The following is a 25,624-nucleotide window of genomic DNA, read 5'->3' as shown; positions in this document are numbered from 1 at the left end:
TAAGAGCTGGGACCCTGACCAAAGACTTCTTCGAAAGAATACTTGATGCAAAACTAATACACCATGTTATGTCTTGTGCCTAAAGAGATGGTGCTTGACACAAGGATTTTGTCTGGCACAACCTCCTCTGGCCCCTGCACTGCATTACGCATAACACAGGGGGGGTTCCTGAAGTCTGCTTTATTTAAATTTGCCGTTAAAGAGGTTTCCCCACCATTATATCTTATGCATTACATAGATCAAATGTGCCATTTACATGCTATTAATAATATATTTACTTACACAGTATGGCAACACCAGGTGTTAGTGGACAGCAATGTGCAAGCGCACCTAATAAGCTGAACACTGGTCAACACACATGCTTCTTCTCTAATGATCCTATATTCCCTGCAGAGCAGCCAACAGACATAACTTTTCTGCCATGCTTGTTGAGGAGGGAACAGAGCCTCTGCAGTAACATCACATCACAGTATAGTTAAGAAGACTCCTTCTGTAGGGGAAATATATAGCCAGTTGCCAGAGGGGAAAGAGACTGATTCAGTGCAGGGCCTGCACCCATCAGTGCAGGAAAGCAGCATCAAGGGGAAAACATGGTAGCAAAATGGGGAAAAAGGCTAATTCCAACAGCTATTAACAGCCTCTGGATTTTTTAGATAAAAGCAATTCACAGGAAAACCCCTCAAAGTTTAATCTAAACTTTTTTGTCCCTATTCAGTGCAGTAACTGGAAGTCCAGACATGATTATGTCTAGTGCTGAGCTAATCGAAGTCCCAAAAATTGATTTTAATCCGAATTTCAGGAAAAATTAGATTTACCGCAAAGCCGAAGTTCCTTGTGCTTCATGGTACTCAATTATCTTTGAAATGGCAGTAAAAAATAAATAAAATACATACTCTCCTCATCCATTTAAGTGCGAAGAGGCCACCGAGGCCATCTTGATTAAAGATACCTTGCAAAATCTCGTGCACGGTAACGTATGACGTCACCACATTGGCCAGTGCGGTGTCTTCAATCAAGATGGCCGCAATGGCCTCTAAGCAGTCAAATGGATAAGGTATTTATTTATTTTTACCCTGATGAACCCTTGAAAGGCCTAAATGGTAGCCTCAGATGCCGCGATTAGCGATTAATCATCTGAGGGGTTCAATAATGGGGGGCAGCACAGTCGCCATTCCCCGTAATTCCCCCCATACATACAAAGAAATGCGCTTCATCACGAAGCAAATTTCTTTGTGAAATTTGACAAAGCAGCCGAATAGAATTTTCCATAACTTCGCTAATCTCTAATTACTGTATGTCCCATCTTGAAAACTCCCAGAAATGTTTACGTAGTAGATGTGATATAATGAGCTCCACTATTGTATAAGATAACTGCAATCTCTGACACAGCATTTCTTCAGAACTTATAAAATAAAATGATCAAGCAGCTGCACTCCCAAAGAAGCACTGTGTAGATAAGCAAAGAGTGTGGGATTTCCTGTGGACCACCGCCCTAATGAGAAATATTGGCCAGTGCTGTAGAGGAACCAGACAAATTAGAAAATACCAGATTTGTGGTTTTCTCATCTATGAGATCCATGCTGTTCTCTTGCACTTTTAGTGCAATGAGATTTACACAAAGGGCGGCACATCACAAAGTGGTACAAAATATGAGTGGACAAAATAAAACCTCTTATTAATGCCACCAGAAGTGTCCTAAATGAGGTTCTGCTAATTAATCATTAATTCTGAATCAATTACATAAAATATCCACTCAACCTAGGACATCCGTGATACTTACTTGGTGGTGCTGAAAAAGAAATCACACTATATTCTTCTATCAAGTCTATCTTTAATTTACTTAATGGTCCTCAACAAGACCAGGGCCGATAAGAGCATTAACAATAGTAAACTTGAGATTACAACTAGTGTGTATTCAAGAGGTCAAGTACAGCACTAGACCATCTGGCTCCCTTTGGTTAAGTAAAGGGAGATTAATTAGAACATATTTAGGCTACTGCCCAAGTGAACTTCTACTTGTCATTTGTAACTGTCAAGGTTCTAGAAAATCTACAACTTTTAGTTGGTAGGTAAAATAGTATTTTCAAAGATTGAGAACACTGAAAACAAAATACTTTATAGATTGCATTAATCAATTGTGTTTAATTATCCAAAGCCATGATATGGTTAACTGTATAAAGTTGTCCATAGACATCTGATGAAGCACATCTATATCAGCCAACCATCTAATGTGCATGGGGACCTCTTGACTCTCCCCAATGGCAGATGCTGATGAAAGAAGGATCAGGCAGTTAGATTTAAACATGGCCAATCTTTTTGTTCTTTGTGAGATAAGTCACCACCAGAGGTGTCTACCTGTGGCTTTCTTCCCATTCAAAACCCATGCATGCTCATCCAACGTAAGTGTAAAGGTGAACTTGGAGTGTAAGAGAATGACTATTCAGACAACAGCTATCTACAGTAAAATGTGTTGCCATCTTTAGTCTTCTATTTATGTTCATCAAGTGTTTATAGTCTAAATGGCTCAGGTTAACTGGCGTTCCACCAAGTGGGGGGTTACATTAAATGCTTAAGGGCTCAAGCGGATCAGATGCAGACCCATTAATTTCAATAGGGCTGCAAAAGATGCGGACAACACACTGTGTGCTGTTTGCATCCATATGTCCATTCCACAAAAAACAAACAAAAAAAAAACGTCCTATTCTTGACTGTTTTGCAGACAAAGATAGGATATTTCTAGAGGAGTTTGAAAAAGATGGTGGCATGCATGCGGCTGGGATCTGTGTTTTGTGGACCACAGAACAGATAGAGTCAAGTCAGTGAGCCCTAATAGAGCACAATAACAAAGATAGGTCACTGATGAGAAAAGTAAATATGTTTGCCGTCACTGACAAACAACTAATTCACTGAATAAGATTGGACGGCTTAAAATAAAAACACAATTCTTTATAAGTACAGTCGTGGCCAAAAGTTTTGAGAATTACATAAATATTGGAATTTGGAAAAGTTGTTGCTTAAGTTTTTATTATAGCAATTTGAATATACTCCAGAATGTTATGAAGAGTGATCAGATGAATTGCATAGTCCTTCTTTGCCATGAAAATTAACTTAATCTCAAATAAAACTTTCCACTGCATTTCATTGCTGTCATTAAAGGACCTGCTGAGATCATTTCAGTAATCGTCTTGTTAATTCAGGTGAGAATGTTGATGAGCACAAGGCTGGAGATCATTATGTCAGGCTGATTGGGTTAAAATGTCAGACTTGACCTGTTAAAAGGAGGGTGATCCTTGAAATCATTGTTCTTCGATTGTTAACCATGGTGACCTGCAAAGAAACGCGTGCAGCCATCAATGCGTTGCATAAAAATGGCTTCACAGGCAAGGATATTGTGGCTACTAAGATTGCACCTCAATCAACAATTTATAGGATCATCAAGAACTTCAAGGAAAGAGGTTCAATTCTTGTTAAGAAGGCTTCAGGGCGCCCAAGAAAGTCCAGCAAGCGCCAGGATCATCTCCTAAAGAGGATTCAGCTGTGGGATCGGAGTGCCACCAGTGCAGAGCTTGCTCAGGAATGGCAGCATGCAGGTGTGAGCGCATCTGCACGCACAGTGAGGCGAAGACTTTTGTAAGATGGCCTGGTGTCAAGAAGGGCAACAAAGAAGCCACTTCTCTCCAAAAAAAACATCAGGGACAGATTGATCTTCTGCAGAAAATATAGTGAATGGACTGCTGAGGACTGGGGCAAAGTCATATTCTCCGATGAAGCCTCTTTCCGATTGTTTGGGGCATCAGGAAAAAGGCTTGTCCGGAGAAGAAAAGGTGAGCGCTACCATCAGTCCTGTGTTATGCCAACAGTAAAGCATCCTGAGACCATTCATGTGTGCGGTTGCTTCTCATTCAAGGGAGTGGGCTCACTCACAATTGTGCCCCAAAACACAGCCATGAATAAAGAATGGTACCAAAACACCCTCCAACAGCAACTTCTTCCAACAATCCAACAACAGTTTGGTGAAGAACAATGCATTTTCCAGCACGATGGAGCACCGTGCCATAAGGCAAAAGTGATAACTAAGTGGCTCGAGGACCAAAACGTTGACATTTTGGGTTCATGGCCTGGAAACTCCCCAGATCCTAATCCCATTGAGAACTTGTGGTCAATCCTAAAGAGGCGGGTGGACAAACAAAAACCCACTGATTCTGACAAACTGTAAGAAGTGACTATGAAAGAATGGGTTGCTATCAGTCAGGAATTGGCCCCGAAGTATATTGAGTGCATGCCCAGTCGAATTGCAGAGGTCCTGAAAAAGAAGGGCCAACACTGCAAATACTGACTCTTTTCATAAATGTCATGTAATTGTCGATAAAAGCCTTTGAAACGTATGAAGGGCGTGTAATTATATTTCACTACATCACCAAAACAACTGAAACAAAGATCTAAAAGCAGTTTAGCAGCAAACTTTGTGAAAACTAATATTTGTGTCATTCTCAAAACTTTTGGCCACGACTGTATATTAAGTTAAAATTAATCCCCTTACAAAAACAAAAAAAAAGGCTACAATAGGTGTCCCATCTGTGCTGCGGACGTGCATTCAATTGTACTGTTGGTGCACAATGAACCAACTATCGTCCACATCACTACACGTGAGTCGTGCAGCAGCACCGGCACCAGTATGGCCATACTATATGGCCATACTAGTGCCAGTGCTGCTGTGTGACTCACGTGCAGTGAACGCCAGTTCTCTCTGCTTGATAGGCTATGTGTATGCTCCTGATGAAAAAATACCTGCTACAGGGATTTTAGAAACGCGTCAAGCAGGGCTATGATAGTTAGCCCGATCGCAGTTTAGCAGAGGCATGGTCCTTAGGGGTGTTAGTACTACAGATCTCTCCTAGTGAGGATAGGGACCCCGCATTACTTTTAGATGTGGTGAGGAAACTGGGACTGCACAATATAATCGCCCCATCCTGTTCATAAACATCACAATAGTGCACTGTCCTGTGGACGATTGGTTCATTGTGCACCATCAGTACAATTGAGAGCACGTCCCCACCACAGATGGGACATCTATTGTAGCTTTTTTTTTTTGTTTTTGTAAAGGGATTAATTTTAACCTAATATACTAATAATTATGTTTGTTTTTTTTAAGCCGTCCAATCTTATTCGCATTCACAAAGACACAACTTCCTGGTCTACATTGTGTTACAAATTTGCACCGTTTTTAACTCTAGGGCTGAATTAGAAGGTCACAACCTAGAACGCTGTCATCATGCGTGTATTGTATCTCTGCTCACAACCTGTAACTGACTCCTATCAGAGGTATATACATCAGGAGAATGTATACTATGACTTGTGTTGCAGGTAGGGCTGGGCGATTATGACAAAAATGAATATTGTGATTCATTGAACATGATTTCGATTATAGAACGATTATTTGGGCGTGTGGCTTGGTGCGTGGCTCAGCATGGGGTCTTATACTACACCAATAATTGGATCATATTTTGAGTTTTGCGCTTTAAAAAAAAAAAAAGGCTATTTTTTTTGCTCCATTGGGGATACTCTAGTGTACTTGATGTACATATGCTTAAAGGGTAATTGTCATTTTTTTATTTTATTTGCTAGTTTATTAGAACTAGGCATGTACACCTGAGTTAGTCTGTCGATGATTGCCAAAAGATCTGTAATTACCTTATAATAACAGCTTTCATTAATGTCCTCTGTCCCTTTCCATTGCTCCCTTAAAAGACCGTTGCTATGGCTCATCTGTCTCCGGCTAGAAAGACAGAGGGGCGGTCCTTCACACTGTATGCCTGCATAAGGCTTCATAGTGAGGAGGCGTGTCTCTCAGTAATCCAATCTGATTGGCTGGCAGGGAGCTGCTGGCTACAGCAAGTGTGTATGGGAAGTGAGGGAAAGCAGTTTTGGCCTCAGAGAACTGGCAGAGGAGCCATCTTGAGAAGGTCCTCATATTGTAAATGTTTAAACAGCTGTAACTAAGGGAAAAACTCAAGGGAAACAGTGGTATGTGAAGAAACTAAAGATTGCTTTATGCATAATGCTTTATGCATAATGCTGCTGCACAGTAACATATGCTAAAATAGATTATTTTTTTTAAAGAAAACATGACAGTTATCCTTTAAGTATGAAATCTGGGATATTTTTAGTAATGAAATTGTACATATTTTAAAGATGTTCTCTTGTTCTCTCCCACGTTACCCATTATATGTCACCAATTTAGTGCCCCTTACTACCTCTCAGGGTATATACAGGAGTGCACAGCAATATAGAGGCTCTCTACACTCCTGTATATATCCCTCTATATTTCTGTGTATACCTGTATATACTATACCACTCTATATAGCTGTATACCCGTGTACTCCTGTATATACACCTCTATTAGAGGTGTCCTGATTTCCACTGTACATGTATGACGCAAATTGGGAGGGGGTAAAGGGGAAGTCTGGAGAGTTATCTTATGTGTTTGACTAGCATTAGACTTTATAGGGATTGTCATGCCTATTAAAATGTTTATAAAAAGGGTCAAAATAGTGTAACATAAAATAAGTGATACCTTACTGATCCCCAAAACCTTTGTTCCAGTGCTTTCTAGGTCCCCACCAGTCTCATCTTCCTGGTCCCTGTGAAAACTGCTCAGCAAATCAGTAGATGAGGTAGGTTACAGCTGCGGGCAGTGAATGGCCACAGCAGTAACTCGTCACATTTCCTATATCGAGAGGGACAAGGAGATACAACTTGGTGTGGGGACAAGGAAAGAGTCAGAATTGGAGTGGATGGTGAGTAAAGGCTGTATTACCCTGACCGCTTTTTCAGCGATAATCGCTAACGAGCATTTGCATAAACTCTCGTTAGCAATCATTTTGCAGAGTAAGGCTCCATTCACACGTCCACAAGTGTTGTCCACACCCGTTCCGCAATTGTGCAGAACGGGTGTGGACCCAGTCATTCTCTATGGGGCCGGAAGAGATGCGGAGAGCACACTATATGCAATTGCGGACAAGAATAGGCATTTCTATGGGGGTGCCGGCCGGGTGTATTGCGGATACACAATACACTACGGACGTGTGAATGGACCCTAATACTGCCGCCAATTGCCCGAACAAGCAAACGATTTAAGCATGGTTTGCCACCGGCAAACCACTAGAGAACATGGGGACCAGCGATCGCTCCTTCCCATGTTGCGGAGGGGATCGCTGCAAGTAATAGCAGCAATCTCCTCAATTGCCGCTAGGGAACGCTTCCCTCTTGACAATCGTCTGCCACATTGGCCTGTCTAAGGGCTCATGCACACAAAAGTACTTTCTTTCCGCTTCTGTTCCGTTTTTTTTGCGAACTATATGCAGAAATATTCACTTAAATGGGTCAGCAAAAACAACGGAAGGTGCATTCCATTTCCGTATTTCCGTTCCACAAAAAAGTAGTGCGGGTCCTATTATTGTCCACAAATCACGGTCCGAGGCCCCATTGAAGTCAATAGGTCTGCAAAAAATACCGACCGCACACGGAACACATCCTTATGTCATCTGTATTTCATGGATCCATACTGTAGAAATGCTATGCTCTGCCCATATTGCTCATGTGTTTGGTAATTAATAAGTTACTGTTTCTGATCCACAAAAAATGGATCGCATATGGAAACCATACGGATATGTTTTGTGGAATAACGGAATGGAAGAGGACTTAAATCAGAGAAAAAAAAAACTCAGATACGGACTGCAAAACAACGGTCGTGTGCATGAGCCCTAACACAGGCTTTACGCTATTATTTTACATCATTCTGAGATTACAAAAATAAATACAGAAATATTGAGTGGCTGGACAATTCCTTTAAATATAGGAAAATAAAATAAAAAAAGATAAAGAAAAGAATCTTTTGGTGCACATAATTCTAATCTGTTTGCAAAACTACTTGCGCCACACTATGCGTGCACACTCAGCAAAAGTTAAGCAAACATCAATAAATCCTCCCCAGTCCTTGTAATTCAATTTCGGTTACACTACACCCAGAATAAACATCCTTTATCTGGTGCTGCATACGTAATATCCAGTTTTGTCTTGCTATCGTCTTCTGGTACTGATTTAGAAAATCTGCATGGCGTAAGTGTACTGAAAATTTATCCTCTACTCTAGACAAGAAAAATAATATAGCGTGGCCGCATTCATATATGTGTCTTGGGAGGGGATTAATTCGATTTTGATTTCCTTCCCTTGTGTTTGCTTTAAAGCTTTTAGTCTGTTGTTAAAGCTGGACGGTGTGCAGAATGTAACATGATGTCTGTCAACTCAGTTACAATTGGTTAAACAGGCCACAGCTTCAAATAAAATCACAAAGAAAGATCTGACGGGATTTTTTTTCAGCTGGCACATATACTCCGTAATGTGTGTAAAGAAATATACACTTGTCTGCTTAGCTGAGGGCTCTTTAAAAAAATATATATCTTTAGAATTTTTAGGTATGTGATGAATAAAAGCTATGCATTTTATTTTTACAAAAATCTGATTAATAATGCAGGCACACATTTAGAATGTGACAGACCCAATACTGCTACTAGCAACAGTCTTTCCATCCGTTCCTAGGAGCAAATCTGGCAAAGACTACTGGGATACTTAGGCCTCATGCACACGACCGTTGTGTGCATCCGTGGCCGTTGTGCCGTTTTCCGTTTTTTTTCACGGACCCATTGACTTTCAATGGGTCCGTGGAAAAATCGGAAAATGCACCGTTTGGCAGCCGCATCCGTGAGCCGTGTTTCCTGGCCGTGAAAAAAATATGACCTGTCCTATTTTTTTCACGGCCAACGGTTCACGGGCCCATTCAAGTCAATGGGTCCGTGAAAGAACACGGATGCACACAAGATTGGCATCCGTGGCCGTGATCCGTGGCCGTAGGTTTTAGTTTCATACAGACGGATCCGAAGATCCGTCTGCATAAAAGCTTTTTCTGATCTAAGTTTTCACTTCGTGAAAACTCATTTCCGACAGTATATTCTAACACAGAAGCGTTCCCATGGTGATGGGGACGCTTCTAGTTAGAATACACTGCAAACTTTGTACAAGACTGCCCCCTGCTGCCTGGCAGCACCCGATCTCTTACAGGGGGATATGATAGTACAATTAACCCCATCATATCCCCCTGTAAGAGATCAGGGCTGCCAGGCAGCAGGGGGCAGACCCCCCCCCCCTCCCCAGTTTGAATATCATTGTGCGGCCCCCCCCCTCCCCTGTTGTTAACTCGTTGGTGGCCAGTGTGCGCACCCCCCTCCCTCCCTCCCTCTATTGTTTTAATACATTGGGGCCAGTGTGCGCGCCCCCCCCCCCCCCAACCCCCCCTCCCTCCCTCTATTGTTTTAATACACTGGGGCCAGTGTGCGCGCGCCCCCCCAACCCCCCCTCCCTCCCTCTATTGTTTTAATACATTGGGGCCAGTGTGCGCACCCCCCCAACCCCCCCCCCCCTCCCTCCCTCTATTGTAATCATCATCGGTGGCAGCGGAGTAGAAGATTTTCATACTTACCTGCTTCTTGCTGCTGCGATGTCTGCGTCCGGCCGGGAGCTCCTCCTACTGGTAAGTGACAGGTCTGTGCGGCGCATTGCTGTCACTTACCAGTAGGAGGAGCTCCCGGCCGGACGCAGACATCGCAGCAGCAAGAAGCAGGTAAGTATGAAAATCTTCTACTCCGCTGCCACCGATGATGATTACAATAGAGGGAGGGAGGGGGGGGGGGGGGGGTTGGGGGGGTGCGCACACTGGCCCCAATGTATTAAAACAATAGAGAGAGGGAGGGAGGGGGGGTTGGGGGGGCGCGCGCACACTGGCCCCAATGTATTAAAACAATAGAGGGAGGGAGGGGGGGGGGGTTGGGGGGGCGCGCGCACACTGGCCCCAATGTATTAAAATAATAGAGGGGGGGTTGGGGGGCGCGCGCACACTGGCCCCAATGTATTAAAACAATAGAGGGAGGGAGGGGGGTGCGCACACTGGCCACCAACGAGTTAACAACAGGGGAGGGGGGGCCCACTGGCCACCAATGAGTTAAAAACAGGGGGGGGGGGGTCTGCCCCCTGGTGCCTGGCAGCACCTGCCAGGCAGCAGGGGGCAGTCATGTACACAGTTTTTTTGTATATTCTAACCTGAAGCGTCTCCATCACCATGGGAACGCCTCTGTGTTAGAATATACTGTCGGAAATGAGTTTCACGATGTAGCTCATATCCGACAGTATATTCTAACATAGAGGCGTTCCCATGGTGATGGGGACGCTACAAGTTAAAATATACCATCGGATTGGAGAAAACTCCAATCCGATGGTATAACAGAACTCCAGACTTTACATTGAAAGTCAATGGGGACGGATCCGTTTGAAATGGCACCATATTGTGTCAACATCAAACGGATCCGTCCCCATTGACTTGCATTGTAATTCAGGACGGATCCGTTTGGCTCCGCACGGCCAGGCGGACACCAAAATGACTTTTTTTTCATGTCCGTGGATCCTCCAAAAATCAAGGAAGACCCACGGACGGAAAAACGGTCACGGATCACGGACCCACGGACCCCGTTTTTGAGGGCCGTGAAAAAAAACTGTCGTGTGCATGAGGCCTTAGGCCAATTTTGGTAGAACTGAAACCCTTATATTGAACCTATAATCACAATCCATCATTGGCTGTCTAAAAGCATGTGTAGTCTGAGCACGCCTTGATTTATTTTTGTTTTTACTTGTTGACAAAAGTGAAAACCTATCTTCAGCAAATTATTTTGTATGTGCAACACCTGTATGTGGTAAATGTAATTTTTCCTGACGCCAGTTGCATTTCAGCAATGAGGAACTAAGTTCCACAATGTAGAAGGTAGTGGTGGAACCCAGGTGTAGGAATTCCAGAGTGGTGTAAGGGCTGCCTATAGTGTCCTTTTAGATGCGGCTTGGCACTTGTCACGGTGCTCCTACATGGATATCCGGAACCCAAGGCATCGCCGCACGAAGCAGAACAAATAGGGTGAATAGGTGGTGGAGAGGATGATGAAAGAGATTGAGTCCAGACTTTGTATATAGTTCTACTGCAGCTTTACTTTGCAGAAACGTTTCTTCAAACAGTTTACAGACTTGGTCTTGGTTTCCAGCAAGTTTTAGCATTAAAAAAATATGGCAGGCAAACACATTCGGTAATGCTACATCTGTCAGGATTAAATAGGAGATTTTTCTTTTCTGCTGCAACTTCTCTCTTTCTGTCTGACTGAACTGGAGGTGTTCTGGCTGGTGTGGGCAGCACACGTCCAGAAGGGATGCAGCACTGCAGACCTGCTCCCTTAGCAGGGGTCAGCTAGCACTCAACTCCCTGGAACTCACTGGTCCCCACCCCTCCTGCAGGACCTGGGACTCGCCCATTCCTCCACAGGGGGGGGTTAGAATGGAATGGAAGGTTCCACTCTATTCTATCTACTGCTCTGCCATATTCGCTGCCACCTGCTGGTGAACCCGGCACATTACATTTGAACATAAACATATGCATAACAGGAAATGCACAATATATGGGACCTGGATTAAATGTATAAAATGACATTGAGATTGTATACCCAGACAGGAACAGGGCGTAGGAGTGGTAATGCCACTCGGGGCGTAACATATTCACATCTCTTCATGGCAGTTTTCTTGTTTTGCTCATATTGCATTTTAATGATCCCAAACCATTATTGTGCATCGATAAACTAAATGTAGGTGGACTAAATGTAAATGTTACATGGCAACTGCTTCTGTACCTCCAACAGAGCTGTATAGATTGGCAGTGTGCATGACTGACCCCTGTTGGTTGTAAAGCACAGGAGGCAGAGGACCCACTTTTTGGGATGGTTTGAACCCTATCAATATTATGTTTATCACTTATTCCACAAACGAATGAGAAAGATTATTGGCTGGAATACTTCTTAAAAAACAACATGACCACATCACCTAAGAGATATACTGGTACGTATAATTACATCCACTAATCAGACCCCCAACATGTGAGCTGAAAAGCCTTGTTCTGTGGAGTTATGCAGTGTATCACATGATACCTTTTAGCCAGTCAGCAGGTATGAAAATGATCATCCAAGTGACAAAGTTGCAGATGGAGGAAAAGGTGTCCACAAAAAAACACACCAAATGCACTTTTCAAGATGATCCCTTCCTCACAGCCTGTGCTGAAGTCACACGTCCAATTGTTGTAGTTATGCTGGATTTACACCGCCCAATATTCGGGCTGACTACCGGAATGAGCGCTCCTACGAGCGCTCGTTTCCACCAAATGGCCCGTGTACAGGTGCCGCAGATCACCCAATCAATGAGCGAAATGCCCATTCATCGGGTAAAGCAAAAATTGGTGCAGAAACCTAAATTATTGTTTCTGGCCAGCAGATAGTTCTGCCTAAACCCGTGCTTCATACTGTGGAGGCTTCACCTCGACTAACGAGCAGACAATAGTTGGGAAGGAACGCTTCCTTCCCGACAATCGCCTGCTCTTCGGCGCAGTGTAAATGCACCTTTAGCCTTTGTATTTGATAACCCAACCCAGGCATGGGGTGGACTCTGGCGTGTCTGCGTGCTATGAATTTGTTCCTGAAGTGAACTGTGTAATCAATTCCAGAGCATGTCTAGTGCTGCGTGCCCAATGCCAAGCTTCATGGGTCATGCAGACTATTCAAATATATTTTTTGGATGAAGGCTAAGGTTCTGAGATACAGTAGTGATATTTAAAAGGGTTGTTTCACTTCATCAAGTTGAATTTATTTTGTGTATAAAGTTGACATGAGTAACTTATTAATATATGTGCATTTTCAATAATGGCTTTAGCCCCCAGTATCTTCAAATGTGTTCCTTTTTATACACTGCTTGTCTCTAGGGGTAATGCAGCAGCAGTGGCCGGGCTTACTCACAACAAGAGAAAAAGCCAGCCTCTTCTGGTGGCAGGGAATCTCGGGAGTGAGCGCACAGAGGCCTGCCCGCATGTGCATTGGGTCTGGTCCCCATCCACAACTCTATCTTCTCCGGCATTAGCTCCCATCCCCAGCCACCTCATTTCATCTATGGCAGCTTGTACAGAACACATGTTGAATACATCTATGGGAAGATTGAGAGGTAGCAAACAGATCGCGGCAACCATTTACCATTGGTTGTCATGATCTGCACAGCTCCCACTCAGCCGAAGCTGCTAGTGATGCTGATACACAAGCAGCCTCGGGACCACTCATGCACAACCGCTTCCTGTACCACCATTCACAGCAAGAAGAACCGCCGCCACTTCATCTTAGAGAGTGTGCTGGGAGGGATGCAATGCAACACTGAAATCAGGAGGTGAGACAACCCCTTTAATGTGCGATGATGTATGGACATTTAGTGCAGCATAAAAGCTGAAGGCATCACAAACCCTGTCCTATATCAGATAGTCTTGCACTTTCCTATGGATTCTGCATCAATGTAGTGCATAACCAGAGTGTAAATACATCGCATGCTGACAATGACAATGTAAACAGTAATTCACTATGTGGGTTTCTCGGCTTGTCAGAAGAGGTCAGTATAAAATGATTTCATCCCTTTCTACGCCAGCACAGCACTAACAGAGGTGGGAGGAGGGGAAAACATTCAATAAATAACATTCTTGAATTGTTTGAGAGCAGGGCTGGCTGGACGCCATTATGATTCAGCCAATGAGCATACATCTGGACCCATTCCACAAGGCTATTTTTTTCCAAATTCCTGAAGTATTAAGATGAGACATCGTGTCTTACAATGCACTTTGTTCCTCGGAAAAGATAGGAGGAAGAGAAAAGGATCACTAAACAGAAATCTAGTTTATGACTGCAATGTCAGCCCGGCATAGCAGCCTGGGTCACTACGTCTCCAGCGGGCTGGGTTGGGCTGGTTCTTTTGTTACAGGAGAAAAAAAGGCCAAATGGAAAAAATGTAAGTTCATTCTCACTGTGGCTGGAATTTACATAGGGAAGTGGGGTCAGGAGTACTGCCGGGTCTAGTCTTACACACTTAACCTTTTCAGGTGCGTCTACATGAACAGTGGCTGGACACCTAAATACATTATTATTAGCTTTATCCATAAGATAACATAAAATAAATGTTAGATTACTGGTGGTCTTATTGCTGGACCCAAGTCCCTAAAGGTATCTCTTACCTGCTATCAGGTAAGCGGATTGGTAATGTTCTTTATGTGTACTGCCATTCCACTGTAAGCTCATGGACAGCACTCTTATCTAAAGGCCCCTTTACACAAGCGAGAATCCGCCAGATAATCAATTCATAGGAATGCTTGTTGGCGATTATCTGACGGTGTAAAGGTGCAGCCAATTACCCAATGAATGAGCGAAATGTTCATTCGTCGGGTAATAGGCTCATTTGTGAGGCACAATCGTCGTTTTCGGCAGCAGATTATGGTGTCTAAACAGCACTCTACTGCCAGAAAACAACGAGTCTGTATGGGGAAGTGATGGAATTAGAGATCGCTCCTTCCCATACTGTGGAGGAGATTGCTGCATGTAAATACAGCGGTCTCCTTCAATGACGAGCAGGTGATTGCGAGGAAAGAGCGCTTCCCGACAATTGCCTGCTGTATTGTCCCATGCAAAGGGACCTTCAAGCTACTTCCGCGCTTCAATGTCTTCATGTACTCCTAAACTGTTTGTCTTAGGCTAGTTTCACATATGCGGCACAACTCTATGCCAGAGCAGCCTGCCTGAGGGGTCTGCCACAAAACAGAAAGAAGACTATTGGGGTCATTTATGAAACTGGTGTAAAGTAGAAATGGTTTAGTTTTACATAGCAACCAATCAGATTCCACCTTTCGTTTTCAAAAGGAACTGTGAAAAATGAATCTGATTTGTTGCTATGGGCAACTAAGCCAGTTCTACTTTACACCAGTTTGATAACTGACCCTATAAATGTGTTACTGGGTAAATGATTATCCTATATAAATGGTAATAAAAAGAAAAAAGCAATAAGCAATAAAACATTATATTGTTACACAAACCCATTTTTGTATGTTGTCAGAAAAGTGGAAGTCAACTCCGTGAGGTTCAGCCTGGCATAGCTCCATAATGTGCACCATATCCCCAGTAGACTTGTGCTATAGTGCAAACCACACTACAATCACACACTCAGGAATACACTGGTACACATGTGCCTAGACGTAAGGATGACCATGAACTATTCATATCAGGGTCTATAGTGACGGTCAGACAGCAACAACACAGTGGCAACAGCCACACTGAAATGCCCGTACCACTGTGTCCACTATACTGTATATAAAATTAAGGTAGCAATACAGCAGAGTAGTAACTGCTATAGCAGAGCCCATACTCAGGGCATAGTGTCCATACCATGCAACGCATGGTCCTGCACGGCTATCTACAGGAACTTAGCAGATCAACTAGAAAAGCTGAATGTTTCTTGGAATATTACAAGACATATTAATTACCAGAAAAACAAAAATAGTGTCATTTTCATAGTTAAGTATAGTCTCAATCAAAATAAAATATTTCGAGAAATGCTTTAGACTCTTGTCTTCATGAATACAATAGCGACACACTACCAAGGCTGACTCCAGGGGCTGGCAACAGCAGACTATTATGAAGAGCAGATGTGTACCTTCACTAGTAGCCACATTCTTCAGGGCCTTAGTCGGCGTGTGATCCGTACTCGAACTCACGTCGGATGAGATGCTTGAGCTGCCTTTGCCTAAAATAAGGAACAAAAAAATAAGAACCACAGGAAATATATTATATAAGTTATATGTGTTACATTTTTTTCAGCGTGAATCAAGCTTAAAAGGACATCAGTATCAGATTTGTGGGGCCAAGACAACCAGCACCCTCACCGATCAGCACACTAGAGGGAGCTGCAGTAACCTAGCGTGGACATTACACCGTGGACTGTCTACTTCCAGCACTGGCGACTGTATAGCAACCGCCACAAACCTCTGATCAATGGGGGTGTCGGCCCACACCGATCTGATATTTATGACGTACCCTAAGGATAGGCCATCTATCTAGAATCTGTCCAACCCCTGTAACATGTACCTTTATCTATTGCAGGGATAGACAAACCTGCGATTCTCCAGCTGTTGTAAAATTACGATTCCCACCATGCCCGGCTGATAGAAGTAGGCAGTCTAGGCATGCTGGGAGTTGTACTTTTGTAACAGCTGGAGAATCGCAGGTTGGCCATCCCTGATCTATTGGATGTGCATAGCGATACTATAGCCAAATGGGGACCTGAAATGGTTAAGAATTAAAAGCCCTATTCGGAGAATGCTGTCCCAGACGTTACAAGTGAAATGTTTTGTGTAGAGAAGATATTTTATATAGTGACTACTAATTTATGGCAGCTGTAAGTGAAGTGGAAATACAGTGCCTTGAAAAAGTATTCATACCCCTGGAACTTTTCCAAGGTACACCAACAAACATAAATGTAGTTCATTGGGATTGTATGTGATAGGCCAACACAAAGAAGCAAGTATGTGTGAAGTGAATAGAAAATGATACATGGTTTTCCAAAGTTTTAATAAATAAAAATCTGAAAAGTGTGGCGTCCATTTGTATTCAGCCCCTGAGTCGGTACTTTGCAGGACCATCTTTTGCTGCTATTACGTCTGCAAGTCTTTTGGGGTATGTCTCTACCAGCTTTGCACATCTAGAGGCTGACATTTTTGCCCATTCTTCTTTGCAAAATAGCTCAAGCTCAGTCAGATTGGATGGAGAGAGTCTGTGAACGGCAATTTTCAAACCTTGCCACTGATTCTCAATGGAACTTCGGTCTGGACTTTTACTAGGCCATTCTAACACAGGAATAAGCTTTGATCTAAACCATTCTAAACCATTCTATTGTAGTTCTGGCTGCATGTTTAGGATTGTTGTCCTGCTGGAAGGTGAACCTCCGGCCCAGTCTCAAGACTTTGCAGCCTCTACCAGGTTTTCCTCTAGGATTGCCCTGTATTTAGCTCCATCCATCTTCCCATCAACTCTGACCATCTTCTCTGTCCCTGCTAAAAACATTCCCACAACATGATGCGGTTTCATGGTGGGGATGGTGTGTTCATGGTGATATGCAGTGACTTCCGTACATAGCACTATTCGAATTTAGGCCAAAAAGTTCAACTTTGTTCTCATCTGACCAGAGCACCTTCTTCCACGTTTGCTGTGTCCAATAAATGGCTTATGGCAAACTACAAACAGGACTTCTTATGGCTTGCTTCCAAAATGGCAATAGGTAATAAATAGGGATAATGCCTTTAAGCATAAAGTTGAGGTGCAGATACAACTGAGGCTATTCAATCCTATTTAACACTTGTGCCCAATCCTCAGAGACACAATGCTTGCTTCTGATTGAATTTCTGCATCTAGACCTGTATGCAAATCACCTTATTCCGGACCTCTGTCATACATGTACGGCAGAAGTCCAGTCTTTAAAGATGTAGAAATCCATTACAGAATACAAGTGGTAATCTTAAAATTGCATGTTAGAGTCACCTGGGGTGGATTAAAAAATAGCAAAAAAAATAAATAATAATATATATATATATATAACAAATTAAAAAAATATAAAAGTTCACCCCCCTTCCGTAGAATAAACAATAATAAAAAACTAAACATCATGGGCATTGCCACGTCCGAAAACGACTGTACTATTAAAATATATTTCAAATACAGTGAACGGAGTAATGGAAAAAAAATCAAAATGGTCGATTTGCTCTGTTTTCATCTCTTCATCTGATGTAGCTCTGACATGTCCCTACTGTTACTAGAGACGGATCTAAATTAGGGCTCATGCACACGACCGTATGTATTTTGCTGTCCGCAAAAAATACGGAATACGTCCGTGTGCAGTCTGCATTTTGCGGAACGGAACAGCTGGCCCCTAATAGAACAGTCCTATCCTTGTCCGTAATGCGGACAATAATAGGACATGTTCTATTTTTTTGCGGAATGGACATACAGACATACGGAAACGGAATGCACACAAAATAACTTCGTTTTTTTTTTTCGGACCCATTGAAATGAATGGTTCCGTATACGGTCCACAAAAAAAGGGACAGACACGGAAACAAAATACGTTTGTGTGCATAAGCCCTTAACAACAGGCAGTGGACAACTAATTGGGTGGAAATGAAACCCATAGTGGCCATGACTACGGCTTTTTTCAGGTGGATGCAGGTAGATTTTTTAAATTCTCTATTAAATTAAATAATGTGAAAGTACAGTGTCTTTAAATGTCAGCTATGTCATCATTTACATATGCTGTATTATGTAGGAGAGCCTACGCAACTGAAACTAAATGTTATAAAGATGTTAGATAAATATGGACAGAATTCAGCTTCAACTGCACCATACTGTAGGACTTTAGTGCTGTTCATTACTTCTTGTCTGTCTTGCCATTACTGGAGATCTTGACAGTGGACTTCCACTGAACTTGCCACATGACATACATATACCATTCAGAGTGTTGCTTACTGGGGAACTGTAGGTGCTGAATGTGGCGGCTGACTTCGGTAAATAAAACAAGTTTTAAAATTTTATGTTGGGTTGAGTATGTTATCACCCCTGTTCCAGGGGCAAGGTGTTGGTGGAGAGAACTCAAGACAAAAAGTTTCCAGTCTTGTTTGGGTTATGTAGTGGACCGCTAATATTATGGAATTTTTTCACAGTTTTTTTACCATAGTGGATAAAAACTGGTTACTCATCTGGTATTAGCTCAAAAAGATTTAAAAAAATCTAACTGATTTTATTTTACTGTGATAATACACAATCTAAAAGGGGGTTATAAACTATAGCGATTTTCATATTATATTCTTCACGTTATGCAAAGTCATTATTACACTCATAACCTTACATCCGAATATTGGTAAAGGTTGACCATACAATTTATCCAAACCATGAAATGTTTGCCGGCTGTATAACACGTATGATGTCCGGCAGACTTTAGAGAGACAAGATAAAATATAGACTAAGCAATGGTGTTGACTTACGCAAAATGTCATGTTGTAAATGCTTATCTCCTGGTGAGCATACAGTCAGAGAGCCTGTTTATTAAGGAGTCATATATTCCCAAGTTCAATGGCCCATTTAGTCAGTTAATGATGCAACAAAAATAGCCATGTGTGGAACATAAATCCAGGAGAACACCGATGTGTTGAGTAAAAATTGTTTAAATTCCTCTGTGAATAGACCGCACAGGCATCACACCACAAATCTTTGAGTACTTCATAGCATCCTTAGCATGAAGAAGTTGTCATTGTTGTCAACAATGTTCCACTAAATGTCTTTAACCTGCAATTCAACGCCATACAGTTCTCACTTTTAAATTACCGGTAATCTATATTAAAAATGCATTACTACATAAATCAGTCATAATATTCCTATTAAAGTGGATGGTCGTGTTGAAATGAACCAGCCTTTGATAACAGTGCAGGTTCTTAGTCTGCAGCAATGTCTTCTGGCATTGCTTGAGTTTTTCAGTGAGTGCTTGTGGAAAAAGTACTGATGGCCAAGGTTCTGCTTTAAAGGGGATCTCCAAGTTTTTGATATTGATAGCTTATCCACAGAATAGGTCATCAATATCAGTTGGGTAGGAGTCTAATGACGGGGACCCCAATGATCAGCTGTTCGAAAAGGCTGCAACGCACCAAAGCACTTAGGCCCCTTTCACACGGGCGAGTTTTCCGTGCGGGTGCGATGCGTGCGGTGAACGCATTGCACCCGCACTGAATCCGGACCCATTCATTTATATGGGGCTGTGCACATGAGCTGTGATTTTCACGCATCACTTGTGCGTTGAGTGAAAATCACAGCATGCTCTATATTGTGCGATTTTCACGCGACGCAGGCCCCATAGAAGTGAATGGGGTGCGTGAAAATCGCATAGCATCCGCAAGCAAGTGCGGATGCGGTGTGATTTTCATGCATGGTTGCTAGGTGACAGTCTATTCACTGTATTATTTTGCCTTATAACATGGTTATAAGGGAAAATAATAGCATTCTGAATACAGAATGCATAGTATAATAGTGCTGGAGGGGTTAAAAAAATAATTTAAAAAAGTTACTCACCTTATCCTCTTGTTCGCGTAGTTCGTTCCCGGTCTGTTCTTTGCTAGCTGTGGGCTTGGGCTAAAGGACCTGTGGTGATGTCAGATCACATGCTCCATCACCACGGTGATGGACCATGTGATTGGAGCATGTGATCTGACATCACCACAGGTCATTTAGCCCACAGCTCATTCAAGAAGTAAAGAGACCGGGAACTACGCGATCAAGAGGAGAAGGTGAGTTAACTTTTTATTTATTTATTTTTTAACCCCTCCAGCACTATTATACTATGCATTCTGTATTCAGAATGCTATTATTTTCCCTTATAACCATGTTATAAGGGAAAATAATACAATCTTCAGAATATCAATCCCAAGCCCGAACTTCTGTGAAGAAGTTCGGGTTTGGGTACCAAACATGCACAATTTTTCTCACGCGAGTGCAAAACGCATTACAATGTTTTGCACTCGCGCGGAAAAAATCGCACATTTTCCCGCAACGCACCCGCCTCTTATCTGGGCAAAAAAACTGACGCCTGTGTGAAAGAGGCCTTAGGCCTTTTCCAAGTCCAGTGACGTCACTCTACATCCATCATGTGGCCTAGGTGCAGCTCAGTCCCATTAAAGTGAACGGGGTGAGCTGCATAGATGTCATCAAATGGACAGTGTTGTGCTTGGTGAACTGTGAGAAGGCTGCAGCATTCACTGGAGCTCTGGTGATCCCGATGGCTTCCTCAAACAGCAGATCGGCAGGGGTGCTAGAAGTTGGCCACTGCTGATCTAATATTGATGACTAATCCTGAGGATAGACCATCAATATAAAAATCCCCAAACACCCCTTTAATGTTGAGGGTTTAAGAAACCTCTGATCCCAGCAATGTTCAAAAGTGGTCATGACATGATGACAGAGTAGCTTCTTCAGCTGCCTCAACTGGTTTTCAGTGACATGATCAGAGACTGAAGGATCCCTGTGCAGTCAGCCTAGAGGACCTAAAAAGACCCAGAGCTGTCTGTACAATAAGCTTGCTATTAGAGCACAATAAGTCTTGCCTTAACAAGCATCTATCAGCATGAGCAACCCTAGTAAACCAGGCATACAGCCTGGTAGGTTGATCATGCTGAGTGCAATCTTGTTGCAATCCCATGTGTCTTTATTGATAAATTCCTACTTTTATGCTAAGGAAGTTCTTAGAGAGCCAAGGGGCAGGCCTAACCTCTCAGAGCACTGCCTTAGTTACTCTTTCTGATAGACAGGGCCAGGCATCATCACTGTTCCGATGCCTTGCCTTGGAATCTCAGTAGATCTTATTTGTCTGTCCCCGCTCCGGAGATGTGAATTGTGTCACTTAAACTCTAGCTGGCACATACTTCAGATTACAGGGCCTGGCATCGTCACTATTCTGCTGGCCCTGAAATATCGCCAAAAGCATAGTTCCTCTGCTCTCTTCCATAAAAAAAAAACTATCCTTTTTTGCAGGATGGTTGTTTTGACTAATTGCTGGCCTTCTAAACCGTTCTAACCTACCTATTATAAGGTTTTGGGAGCAGTGGTTACGTGATGAAATGCAGACACAGATAGCCCAGAGAGACCACCAGCAGAGAGGATCATCTTACAAGCATGAGTAGCTCCCACAGTTTTGTTGTCCACCATCCAGACACAGGTGTCACCTTCATTACACACCTCTGTCCCTGCCTGGACCATTTCTAGGCAATAAAAGAAGGAAATTTCGTGTCATGGTGCCCATTATGCGTCTTGCCATTGACAGCCAGTCACCAATCTTATTTGCAGTGGTGTTGTGAACAAGAAACCTAGACTGCTACAACCTGGAACCGTATCCCATTTTATATCCAAGCTAAAGGCATAGAAGTGAATGGGGCTGAGCGGTATAGCAGTCACAGCCGCTATACAATGGGCAGTGCTGTGCTTAGTAAGCTGCAAGAAGGCCACGGTGGTGGTGTCTTCTCAGACAGATGCTCGAAGGGGGTCCCGGGTGTCAACCCCCAACCAATCAGATACTGATGACCTATCCTCAGGAAACTGATAACCAGGGGCGTAACGATCGCGGTCGCAGGGAGTGCGACTGCGACCGGGCCCGGCGGGGGGAGGGGCCCGCTGTACTAACATGTAATGAAGCGCTGTGACGGGGCCCAGCATGAAGTACAGTGACAATGCCGGGCCCCCATCAGGGCGCTCCATTACATGTTTACATAGGCGTGTGCCGGGTGTGCCTGGGCACACCCTAATAGGTTCGTCACCTCCGTGCTCACTGCCCTAGTCCCCTGTCTGTTATGCTGGCTGCCGCCGCCCACCGCACATAAATTAATCTACAATACCTGGCTGTGAGCTGCCGGCGGGCGGCGGCTAGTATTCACATAGGGGGGCGGAGTCCTGGACCCAGCTGACGCAGAGAGGGAGCAGTACGGGTCATGCTGTGCGGCGCAGGAGGAGTTGACGTCACGTCACGCTGCATCTGTGTGCCTGAGCCTCGCGCGCCTGCTAGCTGGTGAGGTGAGGGCATATAAAAAATAAGTATGTTCCATTGTACCCCCCTGTCCCACAGTGCTATGCCTTCTCTATTGTCCCCTGTATTACCCTGATACCCCTCAGTTATATAATATATCTGAGTGGTATCAGGGTAAATTATACAGGGGGCAATATAACTAGGGTTATCAGGGTAACATGAGGGGTAATATAACTGAGGAGGGCTAGGCTACTATCAGGCATTATACAGGGGTAATATAACTTATCTTACCCCTCACCCCTGTATTATGTCTTGATAGCCCTCCTCAGTTATATTACCACTGTATAATGTACCCTGATAGCTACCCCTCAGTTATATTACCCCAGTATAATGTACCATGATACCCCTCAGTTATATAATATAACTGAGGGGTATCAGGTTAAATTATACATTATTATACAGGGGGAATATAACTAAGGGCTATCAGGGGACATTATACAGGGGGTAATATAACTGAGGGGTATCAGGGTAAATAATACAGGGGGTAATATAACTAAGGGGTATCAGGGGATATTATTATACACGGGTAATATAACTGAGGAGGGCTATCAGGGGACATTATACCTGTGTATAATCTCCTTGATAGCCCTCCTCAGTTATATTACCCCTGTATAATGTACCCTGATAACCCTTAGTTATATTACCCCCTGTATTATTTACCCTGATACCCCTCAGTTATATTACCACCTGTATAATGTCCCCTGATAGCCCTTCTCAGTCATATATCATCAACAGGTCCTCCATAACAGTGTGCCATCCACAGATCCCCCATAACAGTGTGCCATCCACAGATCCCCCATAACAGTGTGCCATCCACAGATCCCCCATAACAGTGTGCCATCCACAGATCCCCCATAACAGTGTGCCATCCACAGATCCCCCATAACAGTGTGCCATCCACAGATCCCCCATAACAGTGTGCCATCCACAGATCCTCCCATAACAGTGCGTCATCCACAGATCCTCCCATAACAGTGCGTCATCCACAGATCCTCCCATAACAGTGCGTCATCCACAGATCCTCCCATAACAGTGCGTCATCCACAGATCCTCCCATAACAGTGCGTCATCCACAGATCCTCCCATAACAGTGCGTCATCCACAGATCCCCCCATAACAGTGCGTCATCCACAGATCCCCCCCATAACAGTGCGTCATCCACAGATCCCCCCCATAACAGTGCGTCATCCACAGATCCCCCCCATAACAGTGCGTCATCCACAGATCCCCCCATAACAGTGTGCCATCCACAGATCCCCCATAACAGTGCGTCATCCACAGATCCCCCCATAACAGTGCGTCATCCACAGATCCCCCCCATAACAGTGCGTCATCCACAGATCCCCCCATAACAGTGTGCCATCCACAGATCCCCCCCATAACAGTGTGCCATCCACAGATCCCCCATAACAGTGCACCTGCGCACTGAGGAGAGACTGAAAGGAGGGGAAGATCCGCGGAAGGAAGCAGAGGACGGCGCAGCAGACGACTGAATAGCTTTTTTTGTAAGTAAATTATTTTATTATAGTGCTGAAACTGCTTTAAACTATAAAGAAAAGTTTTGGAGAGTGTTTCTCTCTTTCTCAGGTCTGAAGCCATACTGAGGAAGAAAGCAAAACTCTTGAAAGCTTGTCTTTTAAGTATTAGGTTGGTACAATAAAAAGGTATCTCTGCGTACAGCAATACTCGTATTTTGTAATCTTATTTATATATACTTATTTTGTTTTTTTCAGTGGTATGATTAAGTGGTGAAAATTATTAGTGCCCCCCCCCCCCAGTTTTGACTGTGCCCCCTATATATTGTTCCTAGAGTCGCCACTGCGCAGAGGCGAGTCACAGCAACGCTAGGCTGAGGCCTGGCCTGTGTGTGTGTATGTATATAATATATATATATATATATATATATATACGGGCGTGTGTGTTTGTACTTTATGGTGCACACCCTAATGCAATAGGCTGCGCACGCCTATGCATGTTTAATATGAAGCAAGGTGGGGGAGGTTTGCGCAGAGGGGGGGAGGAGGAAGAGGGGGGACGCGCGCACTCACTCACTCACATACAGTCCGCCCGGCATTTCTTGTCACTGCCAGGCTGTATCCAGATCATCAGTGAAGCAGGCGCTGCTGGCTGTGGGAGGAGCTCTGAAGGCCCGGGAAACTGCCTTCAGCACAGCCAGCAGTGCCATGTGAGTGTGGCAGCGCAACACCAGGGAAGAGGGTAAGTATGTGTTTTTTTATTTTCTTTTCCTAACACTGCAGACTGGGGGCAAAGGGGAAGGGGGTTGATGGGCACAACTAGAGTGAGGGGGCACAAAAGTGGGCATCTCTACTGAGGGGGCACCTAATATGTCATAACTACTGTGAGGGGGGCACATATAAAGGCATAACTATGAGGGGGCACATATATCAACTACTGTGAGGGGGGCACATAATCTAGCATAACCACTGTGAGGGGCACATATGTGGGCATATTTAATGTGAGGGGCACATAATCTGGCATAACCACTGTAGGGGGGCACATATCTGGTCATAACTACTGTGAGGGGCACATAATCTGGCATAACTACTGTGAGGGGTAACATATCTGGCCATATCCACTGTGAGGGGCACATATCTGGGCATAACCACTGTGAGCGGGCACATATCTGGGCAAACCCCTGTGAGCGGGCACATATCTGGGCATATCCACTGTGAGGGGGAACTTATCTGGGCATAACTACTTTGAGGGGGCACATATCTGGCATAAATACCATGAGGGGGCACATATTTGGCATAACTACTGTGAGGGGGCACATATTTGGCATAACTACTGTGAGGGACACATATCTGGGCATAACTACTGTGACAGGAACAAAGGTAGGCATAACTGCTGTGAGGGGCCACAAGAAGGACATAACTTTTGTGAAGGGACCACAAGGTGGGCTTAATTACTGTGAAAGGCCACAAGGTGGGCATTAGTACTGTGAGGGGCCACAATGTAGACATTAGTACTGTGTGGTTGCACTTAGGGGAAATGTCCTAAATTA

The 25,624-nt window shown here is 43.8% G+C and overlaps 1 protein-coding gene across 1 annotated transcript in view; it reads right to left on the bottom strand.

Moving 5' to 3' along the window:
- FBXL7 (F-box and leucine rich repeat protein 7) overlaps nucleotides 1–25,624 on the bottom strand; it is a 224,151-nt gene that overhangs the window by 152,340 nt on the left and 46,187 nt on the right. Inside the window, exon 2 of the mRNA XM_044295171.1 lies at nucleotides 15,646–15,735. Coding sequence (XP_044151106.1) covers nucleotides 15,646–15,735 — 90 coding nt within the window. The remainder of the gene's footprint in view (nucleotides 1–15,645; nucleotides 15,736–25,624) is intronic.

The sequence above is a fragment of the Bufo gargarizans genome, chromosome 5 (assembly GCF_014858855.1).
Source record: "Bufo gargarizans isolate SCDJY-AF-19 chromosome 5, ASM1485885v1, whole genome shotgun sequence".
Lineage (NCBI taxonomy): Eukaryota > Metazoa > Chordata > Amphibia > Anura > Bufonidae > Bufo > Bufo gargarizans.
Note: the sequence above shows the minus strand (reverse complement) of the source record. Positions and strands in the feature narration are given on the sequence as shown.